Source organism: Tachypleus tridentatus, chromosome 10, assembly GCF_004210375.1.
Source record: "Tachypleus tridentatus isolate NWPU-2018 chromosome 10, ASM421037v1, whole genome shotgun sequence".
NCBI lineage: Eukaryota > Metazoa > Arthropoda > Merostomata > Xiphosura > Limulidae > Tachypleus > Tachypleus tridentatus.
In genome coordinates, this window is record NC_134834.1 from 28,986,612 (window position 1) to 29,001,896 (window position 15,285).

The 15,285-nt window shown below is 34.3% G+C and overlaps 1 protein-coding gene across 7 annotated transcripts in view; it reads right to left on the bottom strand.

Annotated features, from left to right (window-relative positions):
• The window catches only part of LOC143228956 (uncharacterized), a 51,047-nt gene extending 36,423 nt beyond the window's left edge, over positions 1-14,624 (bottom strand). For 2 of the 7 annotated variants that reach the window (XR_013015576.1, XM_076460473.1), the window contains exons 1-2: positions 14,403-14,601; positions 1,083-5,246 (exon numbers count right to left, since the gene is read on the bottom strand). Coding sequence is in view for 6 of the 7 variants with exons in the window: in XM_076460473.1 (XP_076316588.1) it covers positions 1,083-5,199 (4,117 nt within the window). In the remaining variant the exon portion in view is untranslated. Of the gene's footprint in view, positions 1-1,082; positions 5,247-11,282; positions 11,367-14,291 lie in introns of all 7 variants that reach the window. The other 5 variants (XM_076460477.1, XM_076460475.1, XM_076460476.1 and 2 more) reach the window with 5 other exon arrangements.
• Positions 14,625-15,285: the final 661 nt, after the last annotated feature.

Genomic DNA, 15,285 nt, shown 5'->3' on the forward strand with positions numbered 1-15,285 from the left:
ATGGCTGACTACTGTGAATGGGCCAAAGAAAGTGTGTCACGTAGATAAAGTGTCTGAGACCTGAATCCAAGTAATTCATATCCTGGGAAGAAACCATAAAGTGAGAAAACTGTCCATCTTCAACTAAGAAAAAAATAAAGTTTGTTAAAGTAGGAAATATATACATCAACATCCCTTCATGGAAACAATAAAAACAAAGGAATAAAAATATGAGGTGAGATAAAGAAATTGCTACATGCCATTCTAATCAGATGAAATAAACAGTGAAAGGACAAAGGAAGAACCCTGAGAAAATACATGAGTAACCAAATAGTCTTTAGCAAATGTAGTATATGAACAAAGTAGGAGAGCTAAGCCCCATCAGACCAAAATGGTAACTCCAAAAACATGTCACCTCCAAGATCCATGATGCCCGGCCCTCAGATAGTGTGGATGTTAGACAGTAACAAGAGGACTATGAACAAAAGAAAGAATGATCCTGTAGAAGATGAGAAAATTGTTAGAGCCCTCTAGTTAAAAAAAAAAGGCAAAAACCAAAGTGAGAAATGATGACTACTGACAGCTCCATCACTTTGAGATTCTAACATATAAGAAATAATCAAAATCTCATCACAAAGAAAGATGCAATACCGATGTCCCAAAATTACAAATGTGATATCAAGAAATCAAACTGAAGATAATCCAAAGTTCTAAGCAAAATGTTTAAAAGTTTCTATTTTTCATTTTCTTAATCCATCAATTGAGGAAAGGAAGATTACACTAATAATGGTAATGAAAATCTAAAATAATAAGAGAAAAAAATTCCTTTAATTTTGATGAAGAAAAACAAACAAAAAACACCCAAACAAAGCAATGCTGTAGAAAGAAAAAGCCTTTGTTCCAATGCTAATGCTCATGTAAATTACTGCACATGAAAGACGTGGCACCCTTCTAATAATGGATGATTAATGTATAAAGCAAATAAAAACTTCATTAAAGGTTTGTAGTATGCAGCAGCACAAATTAATAGCTCTTTGTTGTTCACAGGTAAATATACATTCCTGAAGTTATATTTCAAAGTAACTAACATTTTTCTAACTCACCTTGCTGTTCAAGTGCTACTGGTTGGTAAACAACTGGTTTCTCGGAATTCTGTTGATACTTATTTTCCCTAGGAGCTTCTCTACCTGGTAAATTACTATAAAGAAGTGGTCTTGGTTTAGGGGGTCTACCACGTTTTCTTCTAACTGATGAATTGAAAAATTGAAACCTTCTTCCAAGTACACGTGGATTTGAAATCTGATCTCTACCAAGGTGCACTGGATAACTGCCTGAATGGTAGTTCAAAGTCTTTCCTCTTTTCTTCTCATTAAAATTTACAGATCCCTTTTTCAAACAGGCTTGTACACAACTTCCTGCTTGTAATGGTTTATCAGCTAAATTATTAGAAGCCAATAGAGAACAATGTTCATTAACTTTTAGCGAACATGATGTGCCTTCCGTTTCACATGAAAGGTGACGAAGTGCTTGTGCTACAGAACTGGCAATACCTTGGGTGGCATTATCTTCCTCATCTGATGAAAATGATGGTGCTTCAGGATTGGGAACAACCATTTTTTGAAGGTCTGAACTATCAAAGAACAAAGAAGAATCTCCAGTCAGATTTCCTGTGACTGGAGACAAGCTGCGGTCTTTTCCACAGGTATCTTTATCACTTTTTCTTGACACAGATAGTCCAACTGAATCATACATACAGAAGTGTTCTCCTGAAGTATTTGATGAGAAAGATCCATGGAAAGAACGTCCTCTCCCTCTTCCCCTCCGACCACGTACTCTTCCACGGCTTATTCCTCTTTTTCCAAAAGAAGTGTTTGCTGAGATGTCTTCTGTTTTATCTGTGAGAAAACTAAGGAAACTTTTAAAGAAACCACCAAATGCTCCAGGTTTTCCACACTCTGATTTTTTATCTGACTTTACTGGAAAATCAAGAAACCCAAAGTCATCCGTAATACCTGGAAGGGATTTATTGTTTTTATCTTGAGCCACAGATGATTCTTGAAGAGAGGAACTTACATTAACAGAACATGGCTGATATCTAGCCTCAGATGTAGATGCTTCACTCTGGTTGACACTTTTCTCAAATGACTTGCTAAGTTCACCTGTTTCCAAATTCCAATCTTGGCAAAGTTCTTGGCAATCTGAATTATTGTTTCTTTTGGTAGAATTAATATGAAAAGATGACAAAAGTGAACCTGATGAATTTTGACTTAACATCTTTTTACTGTCACTTGGCAAACCATTTGATGATTTAAGTCCCAAGTTCACATCTCTCTCATCAATGGTGAAAGCATCTTTGTGATAACCAAATGATGAGATGTCTACTGATGATGAATGCAGAACTGAATTATTGCAAGATGTGCTAATTGGAGGTTTTCCAAGAGAAGTTAAATCAAAGCTATTGGAGTGAAAAAGATTATCACTTATTCCTGTTCCACCTGCATGTCCTGTACCATGTTGAAGAACTGAGAGAGAATCATCAATCCCTTCAGTGGGAATGGTTGAACGATTGTTTTGTTCTGATGCTTCTAATGCTGAAGCTAGTTCATCTATTGAAACACGAAGTGCTTCTTGATCAGCTTCCCTCTGTAAAGTAGACATTGTTACATCCATGGGTACTGACTGAGCTCCTTGTTCACTGAAACTAAAACTGTTATGCTGATCACTGGTAGGGTTTAAAGATGATGAAATTCCTGGAAAAGTATCTTTTGGAAAATGTACTGCACTATCCTGGAAAGCTGCAACAGGAATGTCTAAATCTGAATGCTGGTAAGAACTACCAAATTGTAATGACCATTTACTCACACCAGAAGATGGATTTTCTGAATGATATGGAGGTAAATGTTCAGATGATCTTTTCTGGCTGGAAATTGGCATTTGTGTATGAGAAGTTTGAGAAAAATGGTGTTCATTAATATCACTCTGTATTAATGAATTACTTGAAGGCCTTTGTGTATGAACCCAATTCTTCTGTGCTTCTTTCAGCTGTATATAATCTTCTGAAGTAAGTTCCCAAGCTGGACTCTTTTTAGTTTTACGTTTTTTGAAGTTCTTTCTACCTTTTGGTCTTCCTCTTTTACCAGGTTTCCTTTCAAACCCAGTCATTTCAAAATTATTTGACCGATTAGCAATTGGCTCAGGTGTTTCATCAAAATCATAAACTTTCATCCTGTCTTCAGCTGACATTAAATTAGTAAATTCCTGCATATGTGAACGAAGTGGCTGTGGTCCATTCAATATGGAATTCATTTGCATATTTGTCGACTGAGATCTTGCTTCTTCCATTCCAAGTGCTGTATTCATTGAACAAAGAGAAGAATTTTGATCATCTGCCCTAATATTCTGCTGTACCATATTGAGATCCTCTTCCATTAGATTTCTGGAAGTGCTAACACAATTTTGACTCTCTGAACCAAGAGGAGTGCTGACAACATCAAGAACACAGTTGTCTTCTACATTATGAGAATGAATAGGATTTTGCAACTGATCAAAGAATGCCTGTTCACTAATGTCCAGATGATTGCTTTCAACTGAAGATTGAGAAATTGCTGTATGTTCCCCATTATAATGAGATTTTGGAGAAGGGGAAGGATCACTGTGAGTTGTTGAAAAGTTGGTTTGATTTGAATTTATGGTGCCAGCTTGAGTAATAACAGATGAGTATATGGCAGTGGCATCCTCCTGACTAGAAACAAAAGAGTTGGGAACGTAAGCTTGCCCAACAGACACTGAAGGAGAAGGGTGTACGGGTGTTGGCGCTTGTGTTGGTGTGCTCATAGGTGGATATGCTGATTGCATAATTGGTGAAGTGTTCTGGTTCAAATTTTGTGGGCTATATTCTTGTGTTGCTGAACCTGAAGAACAGTGGCTTTTTGATGATGGAGGTGCAGAAGATGTAAATGGTGAATGTCCTTGCATGTTATTTCCAAAATTAAAAATATGCTCTTGATTAAATTCAGGACTACTACCAAGCTGGTGTTCTGATGAATGTGTTGAATGAATACTTTGAACATTTTGGGACAAGAGTGTTTCCCCATTAGCAGTAGTACTTTCTGAACCAGCACCAGAACTACTGGCTAAAGTGTTTTGTCTCTGAGACTGAATATGTTGAAACTGAGGGCTCACTATTACACTTGGTGTTGGTAAAAACGACTCTTTATCAGTTGTGGCACACGACATTTTTTGTTCTGTCTGTGTGTTGTATACATTTTGCTTTTCCATATGAAGATCTAAAGGAGCGTAAGCAGAACTAGAATAAATTGGCTGAGAAATTGAGTCATGAGATACTTGAATCATTGAATTAGAAGAATAAGCACGAAAATCTGGTTTAGAAGTATACAAATCTGCCATATTATTCAAGTAGGAATCTATTTGTCTGTTCATTGAAGAAGAGTGGCTATTCTGAGAATCTACTAAAGAGGAAGGAGGTCGAGCAGGTGACGGTAAAATATTCTTGTATGTCTGAGCTAAGTCTTGGTCAATTAATGGACCTCCAATTGATCTTCTAGGTGACTTGCTAATTTGAGGTTGAATTTTATCATTATTATTTTCCACTCCAATGGATCTTGGCATAACTGCTTCTGATGCAAAAGACCCAAAAGGATTTCCAGCAGAACTAACAATATTTGAATGTCTCCAAGAAGCAGCTGCCATGTGTGAATTGAAAAGAGCTCCTGATCCAAGTCCAGTAGCTCCTGTCATGGCTACTGCCATGTTAGCTCCAGCACTCATGTGATTTGGAGTCATTCCACGATGTGCAAACCCTCCTCGAAGGTCGCTCAAATCTGGTTCTTTGTGAGCTGCTTTTAAAAACCCAGCTCCTGTTGGCAGTCCTGTAAAATGACTTTTTGCAGCAGCTGATTGAAACTGAGCAGAAAGAAGATTATGTTCATATCCAGGAGGCAAAATACTGGCAGAACTGAATGATGTATCAACATGATTAGAAGGTTGTGGAGGATTTAACCCTGGATGAGGTGTTAAGAAAAAAGGATGAGGTGTTGTTCCAGCACCATAACCTCCAACATGATCTTGGCGTGAAAATGTGGATGACAATCCTAACTCATTCAGCTGTGCCTGTTGGGAAAATGAAGCAGCAGCAGGACTGACAGCACTACCAAGTCTAGAATAATGTTGTGTGTATGCTGACCACGTAGCTGGATCCATTATTCTTGCACTAGATAATGGGGAACCACTTATATTCTATTGTGGACCTAGAAAAGGAAAAAAAAATATTAATGATCTCTAAGATATGTTTTTAAGTAGTACTTTCAATTAGAATGTTAGATTAACAAAAAACGAATTCTGATGAAATATAAATTAATATGACAATTACATATGTGTCTACCTCTACACAAGTGTTAAAGTAAAATTTACAATGCCCTTTTTGCAATATGTCAATAAGGAATTCTATAATAAAATTATGATTGTTACTAATACAAATACTGATTTGATAAATTTGGGAGATTTTAATTTTAGACACATTGACTGAAACTATATGAAGTCAAATAATGAAGAAATGTTTCTTGAAGCAATTCAGGAATGTCTGGTGGAGAATACCATTTTTGATTTACTTTTAATTAATAATAGGAATATTACTGCAAGACTAGACATAAAGAAATAATTGGGAAAAAATGACTGAATATTTTGTACAAAAAAATCAGAAAAAAATTAAAGGAGCTTCAGTTGCCCATTTTTATTAGACTAAATTTTGAGGTTAAGAGATCAGATTTAACATTAATGAATTAGGATAATGAGCTAAATTTAATATAGAACAAATTTGAAATATTTTAAAATAAGTTGTTTTCAGATGTAAATGCCCTAAAAGAGTATAACAAAGAAGATCAACTAACTGGCTAACATATGATATAAAGGAGAAAATGAGATACAAGTGGCCCAAGTTTAAATTTAAAAACAGATTAGGAGATTAATGGAACTATAGGAAAGCTAAAAATCCAAAAAGAACTTACAAAAAGCAGCTATTTAATAATAGTGGCATTAATAGCAAAGCTAAAGTAAGCCAAATATTTTGGGCTTTTGGACTGTAAAGGTCCACATTTCTAGTCCTAAGTGCCGGGCTGTCGCATCTGGTGCAATTTGCTCCGAGGACAGTGTCAGGCAGGGAGTTTGACTGGGGCAGTACATCTGTCAAAAGGTAAAGGATGCTGAGAGCAAGGCTTTGTTTATGACTATGAGATTTCACAGTTTTTAAATGTTTTTATAAGCAAAGATAGCAGCAGTATTCACAATCCTAAGCATTCTACAAGAAATACTGGAATTAACTTGAATCATGTAGATATTAATCCCACTAGTAGCAAGTAGAAAGAATATGAGATTAAAAAACAGAAAAAAACAAAGCAGAAATAGATTTTATTTTCCCCGGGGAATTAAAAGTCAAGACCATGTATATGAGCTTCTATTTTTCATTGTTGTAGGTCAGAAGAAGGATTTTTTTTCCGTGATTCTAAACTTGAGTAAACATACAGAATAATGTATACTAATGTTACTTCTTATCAGAACAATGACCTGTGTACCAAGATTTTCCAAGGTACCACTCATGATGAGCTAATAAAATACCACTAAGAGAAGCAACAAAAAAAGGCTAGTCATGTTGATTGTAGAAAACAAAAGGTTCCCATTTATGTAGTCAGTAAAACTCAACACTTGTTACTAGTGGCATGCCTCAGGGTTAAGTACTATTTACATTAATGATACAGATTGGGGCATAATTAGTAAATAAATAGTTTGATTATGACATTAAACCAGTGGTTCTTAACCTGGGTTCAATCAAACCCCAGGGATTCGGCAAGTCAGTCTCAGGGGTTCGGCAGAGGTCAAGACACACACACTGTGTGTGGGTCCACTCCGTTCACCCCACTCGTATGATTCATGACATCAAGCTCCACTTGGCCATCATTGGCTGTGGCTGATCACATCACATCACTCAACTATGTTGAGCAAAAACAGAAAGTGGTCAGACGAATACGTACAATACGGATTCACGTGTATAACGGAACATGATGAAAGTCAACATCCTTAATGCATGATTTGCAATGCCAAGTTGAGCAATTCTAGTCTAGCACTGGCAAAACTAAGAGAACACTCCCTAAAGCTGCATGGAGATGGGAAATACAAGAACACAATGCTTGCTGAATGCAAGATAAAGAGAGCCAGGTTCGATGAAAAGGCTACTTTGCCTGTTCTCGGCTTTGTACCCATCAACAAACTGTTCCTCACAGCATCGTACGAAGTTGCATACTTGATCACAAAGCAGGGCAAACCACACATCATTGGTGAAACACTCGTAAAACCAGCTGCACTGAAAATGGTGAATATCATGCTGGGAAAAGCTGCTGAAAATAAGTTATCCCAAATTCCTCTTTCAAATGACACCATCAGAAGCAGAATAGATGACATGAGAGATGACATCTTGGCTCATGTATTACAGATCTGATTTCAAGCCCAGCAAAATTCAGCCTTCAACTTGACGAGACCACCAACGTTTCCAATTTAAGCCAGCTTGTTATCATGCACTATGTGAAGAACGATGAGATAAAAGATTCATTTTGTAAGCCTCTTACAACAACAACTAAGGCAGCTGACATGAAGAAACTTGTGGATGACTTCTTCAGAGACAACAATCTTTCATGGAATATGGAATGTGTAAACTTTGTGCAAAATAGTGCCCTGAAGCACTGCATCTTCAAAGAGCTATGTAAAGAAATGGGCTCTGAATTCAAGGTACTTGTGAACCATTCTAAAGTTCGGTGGTTATCCTGGGAAAAGGTGCTGAATCGTGTTTTTGTCATGCATGTGGAATTAGCCCTGTTTTTGTGAAAGCATCAACACTGTCATGCAGATTGCTTCAAAAAATCTGAGTTCATTCTCATTTTGGCGTACATGGCCGATATCTTCAATGCTCTCAATCATCTCAATCAACAGATGCAGGGTGGTGGAGTCAACATCATCTAAACAGAAGAAAACCTGAAGGTATTTCAAAAAAAGCTACCATTATGGAAATGACGAACAGAGAATGATAACTTCGCAAACATTCCCATGCTGGACGACTGTGTAAGTAAGATCAAAGATGTGTCTGAAATCAGAGACATTTCTGTACCTGGGGAACTGAAGCAAGCAATTGCCATGCACTCAGATGACCTTGTAAAGTCTCTCGACGGATACTTCCCCACCAGAGAGTCATATCCAGCATGGGTGAGACAGCTGTTCACGTTTAGTGTTGCCACAGCAGATGTCAATGATGAATACCTCGATGAAATCATTGAACTTCAGTTGAGCATGGTTCTACAGCAACTTTTCACAACAACAAAGCTCTCAACGTTTTGGTGTCACCAAATTGTAGCATACCCTCTTATTGCTAAGAAAGCCCTTGAGATACTCAAACGGTTTGTTACAACGTATCTTTGCTAGCAAGCCTTTTCAAGGATGATAGACATAAAAACAAAGAAAAGGAACAGACTTTGTCGTGAAAATATGAGAGTGGCACTTACCAAAGTGAAGCTGCACATTTCTGAACTTGTTTCTGAAAGGCAACAGCAAAAGTCACATTGATTTGCAGTAAATATTCATTATGTTTTTGTTTTTGTGTGAAATTCATGTTTTGTTGGTTTTGTTCTTTGAACACAGTGATATTGTGTGCAACTGATGCATGGTTCATTTTGTGCACTAATAAAATATCTAATTAATTATGTTTTGAATTTGAAAAAATCATATTTTATTTTTCCAATTACGAAGGGTTCAATGAATGCAAGTACGAAACTTTTGGGATTCAGTACCTCCAACAAGGTTAAGAACCACTCCATTAAACCCTTGATTACTTCTTGATGTATTAAAGGTGTTCAGATATTATAGAATGTGTGTTTTCTTACAACAAAGCCACATCGGGCTATCTGCTGAACCCACTGAGGGGAATCAAACCACAAATCTTTAGCATTGTAAATCAGTAGACTTACTGCTGTATCAGCTGGGGGGCATTATAGAATGACTTGGATTAATTGGTAAGTTAAATAAATATATGTCATTTGACTTTTTATTACATAAGTTCACGTAATGCATACAAGTCACCATAATTTGAATCCCACATTCAATGAATAAGGAAAGTTAATCAATTGCATGACTGAAACAAATGTCTTGCAAGAGTGGTGGAAAAGTCACTGACACCATCAAAGCAGTGTTATGTTGCTAGTAGTAAAACTACTAGAATTTTAGGGTGTATTTTAATTAGAAGTAGAGATAAATAATTGACTTGATTAACCAATTAACTGCATGTACAGATAAGTGTCACATAAAGTAACATTAATTAAAATCATAAAATTAAATAACTAATCAAAATCAGTATCTGTTTACTACCACTTCCAATTTTTTTACAAATTATACAAGTAATTAAAATATTTTAAGTATGATTTCACATTATTTTTGATTAATTCAAGTTTGTTTAGTTTAAATTATTAGTGTCACAGCTTCCAATAATAATCAACTAATCAAAACTGGCTATCCAATTTTCAACTAATAATTAATTGATTGTAATTGACAAATAAGCCAAATGATTAATTAATTAACAAATTCCACTAATCATCCAAATCTAATTACAAGTCAAAAGAGGTAAATATCCTACCATACAAATCACTAGTTAAGCCTGACTTGGAATACTTGTTTACAGTTTGATCAGCTAAGGTTTCACTGGGACAGTGGTTACTGACTTGTGTCCCAGTAGCATTTATGAAGCATTAAAATACACTTTAATGTAAAACTCATACTCAATACAAAAAAGCTTATTTAAATTATCTGAGTGAAGGATTTTAACTATCTTATTAAAGGCACATTATTTAGTATCTTATCTGTACATTCCACTTTTATGTTTCTTTATCTTAACTTTATACACCACCTGAAAGAAAAGGGAGAACAAATTGCTTTTATGATAAACAGAGATCCTGTTTAATACCCACACTGACACATTACACTAGCCTGGTATTGTTCCAGAGTATGTACAAACAGGTACTATTACTGTCATATGATTTAAAAAATGCTATAGTAATAAGGAGATACATGATTCAGGACTTGCAAGGCTAAATATCCAATGATGAAAAATAGCTGCAGCAAGTTTAAAAGCTTCTTCATTGAAGATTAAAATTAAGTTTTGCTTTATCACAGATGAGTGGCTTGATAACACTGGTTTTAAAACCTGGACTTTGAAACAACTTCAACAGAATTCAAAGTATGCCATACTTCAGTTACAGTTAATCATAATGATGTAACAACTGTAAAAGATGGACTTAAGAAACCTTATAACTCTATTCCAAAGAATAGAGAACTTCTGAAAGAAGCTAAATCAAATGTATCCAATATGGTCTGCAAGTTCAATTGCACATGCACAAACATAAATAAAATGTCCAAGTCCAATCTATGAAAAAAAAAGGTTATAATCATATTCAATCCTCTTATCTAAGAAAGGATACTAATTTATTGAAAAGAGCTTTGAGAAGGTCTGCTATGATTTCAGAAATGGGTCATCTTACAGGGGCAAAATTTCTTAATTTCCTCTTGAGAAAAGATGGTAAAAGATGTAGAGGTTTACAATATTATCAAGGGAGGAACAAAATAAAAGATCACTAACTTCCTTCAGTTATATTCTAAATATAAAGGAATGAAAGGACAACAAATTTATGATTTGGAAAACACAGACTAGGCAGTTTCATTTTTCTAACATAATGTGAAACACAATTTAATACAAAATATTTGTTTACCTAGAGGTTAATTATTTACTTTTCATGTATATATATATATATATACGTACATGTAATTTCAAGCATTTAATAATGTTTTTTTGGGGGTTTTTTTCCACTTATAAACGTCTTTCCTTCAAAGTCTAAGATATCTGTAAATACTGTCCACAAAAGCCTCATCACTTCATCCCAGTGGTATGACTTTCAAAGTTGTTTACTGTGCATTGGTTATTAACAAACAGTATTACAATAATCTCACATTATTTTTGTATGATTATTGCATCAAGTACGCATGCAAAAATATGAGTGATAAGAGGCAGTAATTTACAGACAAAAAGTTAAAAGTTGTTCCTTTAATAAATACCATACTTGATTTCATACACTATTTTACTTCAAATTTAACTACTTGTTTCATAACATAATAAAGCTGCAAGCAACAACCTAAACAATGCACAGTGGCTTCAGTAATAAACACTGCAAGTTTTAACATCATCAGTTTGTGTAGGGTACCTCAAATCCATTAGAGATCCTCTACGTTTGTGAAATCTGTAGCAGCTAACTACTTGTTATCCCACCAGTCGTTTTCACGCACTGCTGGCAATGAGTAATCAATTATTTTAGCAACAAGAAATACAACAAAATAGGCATAAGACTACTAACTAATTACAAATAACGTTTAATGAACAGAGCAGTAAATCCACTTAGAATTAATATCTACGTACATTTAAAGTTAAATTTATCCAAGTTGATCTTCTATTTATCAAGTGACCACTGGGACAGAGTTCATAGGTTCAAGCAACAGTTCTAGATGTGTAGCCTTGGGCAGTGAAAATGATGAATGATTCCCAAGGGTTGCCTTCTATTTTCTACTATCAAACCCGTTTTATTATTATTGAGTATTGGACATTTCCACTTTGATTATATTCAGAATTTTGTCATGGAGGTCATAGAAATTGTGAATTTGAAGTCTGTGAAATATTCCAACTAACTGAAGACAAATGTGATTAGTTGCTGCATTTACCTTTATCAGAAAATGCAATACACTGCATTCACTTATCTCCAAATAAAGCATTGAGAATATATCACAGCTGTGAGCAACTTTTTACCATAAGTACATAAAAAACTTATCTCCAAATAGAACATTGAGAACATATCACAGCTGTGAGCAATTCTTCACCCGTAAGTACATAAAATAATTTTGTTACCATATTAACAGTTCAGTTTTACACAACTTCATGAAGATATTTAAGATTTGATAAAGATGGTCCAGGATTTAGAATGGTTTTTTTTCAAGTTTGGCTCATGGAATGAGCTGCCTTTGGCAGTATACATCAGCACCAGAACAACAATTTACAGGGAAAATTAATAAAATACAGTGTGGGTTTAAATGTTTACTATTTCTCAAGGGTACATGTGCAGGGATTGCCCTGAATAATTTAATAGTCTCTGACTGCTTGTACATTATGATCAGAATGTATTGCTTTTTGTATTAATTAAAAGGCCATACAAGTGTTGATATTGAAAATGACATTTAGTGATTATATTACAAATTGTTATCTTTCCACATATTTAGTGACACTGACTAACAGTTTACCATCAAACTTACAGTTCACTTCATGGTCTATAGTATAAATTACATTCTTCAAGAAATAATTTTGTAAAAAAGGAGAAAAAAGATTTATAAAAGTAAATGAAGCAATACTTAAAAGAAAATAAAAAGGGAACTGTTCACCTTACACAAATAATTGTATCTACTTAAACTACTGAAAGATTTTATTAAAATTTCATTAAACTACTTTTATAAAACACAGATACAGAATTATTTAAATTTACATTTGAAACTTTATAGAATGACCTAAATATAAATATGTACACAAACATAATCATATTACAAAGCTAGTATATGGCAGACACAAACATAATCATATTACAAAGCTAGTATATGGCAGACACAAACATAATCATATTACAAAGCTAGTATATGGCAGACACAAACATAATCATATTACAAAGCTAGTATATAGCAGACACAAACATAATCATATTACAAAGCTAGTATATGGCAGACACAAACATAATCATATTACAAAGCTAGTATATGGCAGACACAAACATAATCATATTACAAAGCTAGTATATGGCAGATGTACAAATAAGATTTAAATGGGTAATAATTTCCTTCAGCTCTTCTACAGTGACAATTGTATGGAGAATAAAAATGTCAGTTGAAAGTCCAAAATGGAATTTAATTGGTTCACATCATCAGTTAGGATACATTGTTTGGGGTACATTGTTCTTAGCACACCTTACTAAAGTTCATAATATAAATACCAAAAGATAGAATTTGTCCTTAAATGAGCTAAAAGTAAAAATTTTTAAAAATTCAGTACATAATTAACTACAGATAAGTATAATATAAAACATACACTTTGCTTAATGAAGTTAAATAAACCCTACAATATTTAATCAGCTTCCCTAAACAGAAACTACTTAGAATAAATAAAAACATGGTCCACCAATAAAATTTCTCAAAATTACTACATCCTTACAATAGAAAACTTTGAAAAATTCAAAGTAAATTTAAGAATTATTCAAATAGATAATTTTTACTGAAAAAACTATAAAAATATTACAAATGAAATTAGCCTTCATGTCAAAAACAAAATTAAGAAAGAATACATCAACATAAAAAAGGATAAAAAGCTTATGAAAACAATATAAAATGTGCAGAACAGTATCATAAACAATCAACAGCTAATATGGCAATCATATGTGATCTTAAACTTCCCTGGTATAGAAACAAAACAGAATAACCATTCAAATCAACAAAGTATATAAACATTCAAAGTTTGGTGAACTTATTATATCCCTGAAGCATAATTCATCCTGCATATACAATGAAAAAGCATTTATATTACAATAAACATCACACAAAGCCTTACTGAAAGTGAAATCAGTTGCTAATGTTTCAGTTCAAACCAAAACACCAGCATGTGATAATTATAAAATTAAACAAAAACACATTCTCAATACCATTGAAATTATTTATTTGAATGACTTATCACTAAAGCAGTTCTGGAACACTGGTACCACAGGTCCTAATTTGATAAAGTCAACAAAATAAGCTCAACTATTTAAGCTTAAGAATTGTACTAGTGACCTATTTTCTTACACAACAGTGACACAAGTTACTATGCACTGCATTGACAGTGTACATGGATAAAATAATTTTGATTCACAAAATGAATTTTAAACAGTTTCAAGAGAGGAATATTAAAAACTAACAATGTTATTTATCATACCTTAAAAAGAAAAATAGGTTTTGTCTGCAACTAATTACTTTATTATTCTAAATACGGAATATTAATAACTTATCTGTTATCAGAAAAACTCACCATTACATTTACAAGCTAAGTCTAAATTATAATAATGACATTAGTAAGAAGCTTGAAGTTATAATACATTATTACTCAACAGTTACATGTCTCTATAACTACAAGGCATCTGCCACTAACTTACTTATGAATGTACGTATAAGCTGTTAGAACCACAAACATAGAAAAAGACTGACAATTTTTGGTTTTAGTTCTTGCTTGAAACTGATTCTTAACGTCGAATCTTACTTCTTACCTTAATTTCTGTTACGCTAATACAAGGCAGTCTAACCATAATCACTACCCTCAACAGCAAAATAAATGGTCAGAAGTGAAAGAAAATATTAAAAATACCCTAGTTTTTTTTAGTTGTCGACCAAGTTTCTCCCATTCCAATAATAATTTTAAAAGATTCATCCTCCATCTTTGACTAAACGTTTTTATCCTCCCATACTTCCTCGCGAGCAAACACAATAATTATTTACGCCTTTGCATTCACAGAGGTCGCTATAACACATTTTTGCACAACCACAAAGCCTGAACCGAAGTGAAGCATTTTTGCACTTTGTATTCTCAAGATGGCTGGTATGGGTATTAAAACATTAATTAAATTAAAGTACAGCACAACGTTAGGAGCTTTTTAGATCATCATCATTAATTAAAGTTTTAATACTCATATCAGCCATCTTAGGAATACATTTTTACTTCAAGTGGTTTTTCCTCATCATGAATTTTTGAACTTTATAAACCGAGTGAATCAGGGGACAAGAATATTATTTGTTTTGTTTTTTTTTTAAATTTCACACAAAGCTACTCGAGGGCTATCTGTGCTAGCCGTCCCTAATTTAGCAGTGTAAGACTAGAGGGAAGGCAGCTAGTCATCACCACCCACCGCCAACTCTTGGGCTACTCTTTTACCAACGAATAGTGGGATTGCATTATAACGCCCCCACGGCTGGGAAGGCGAGCATGTTTGGAGCGACGCGGGCGCGAACCCGCGACCCACAGATTACGAGTCGCACGCCTTACGCGTTAGGCTATGCCAGGCCTGAATATTATTTAGTGGAATTATTTTGTCTTACTGAGCCTTACGAGGGCTCGGCATGGCCGGGTGGGTTAAAGCGTTCGATTCATAATCC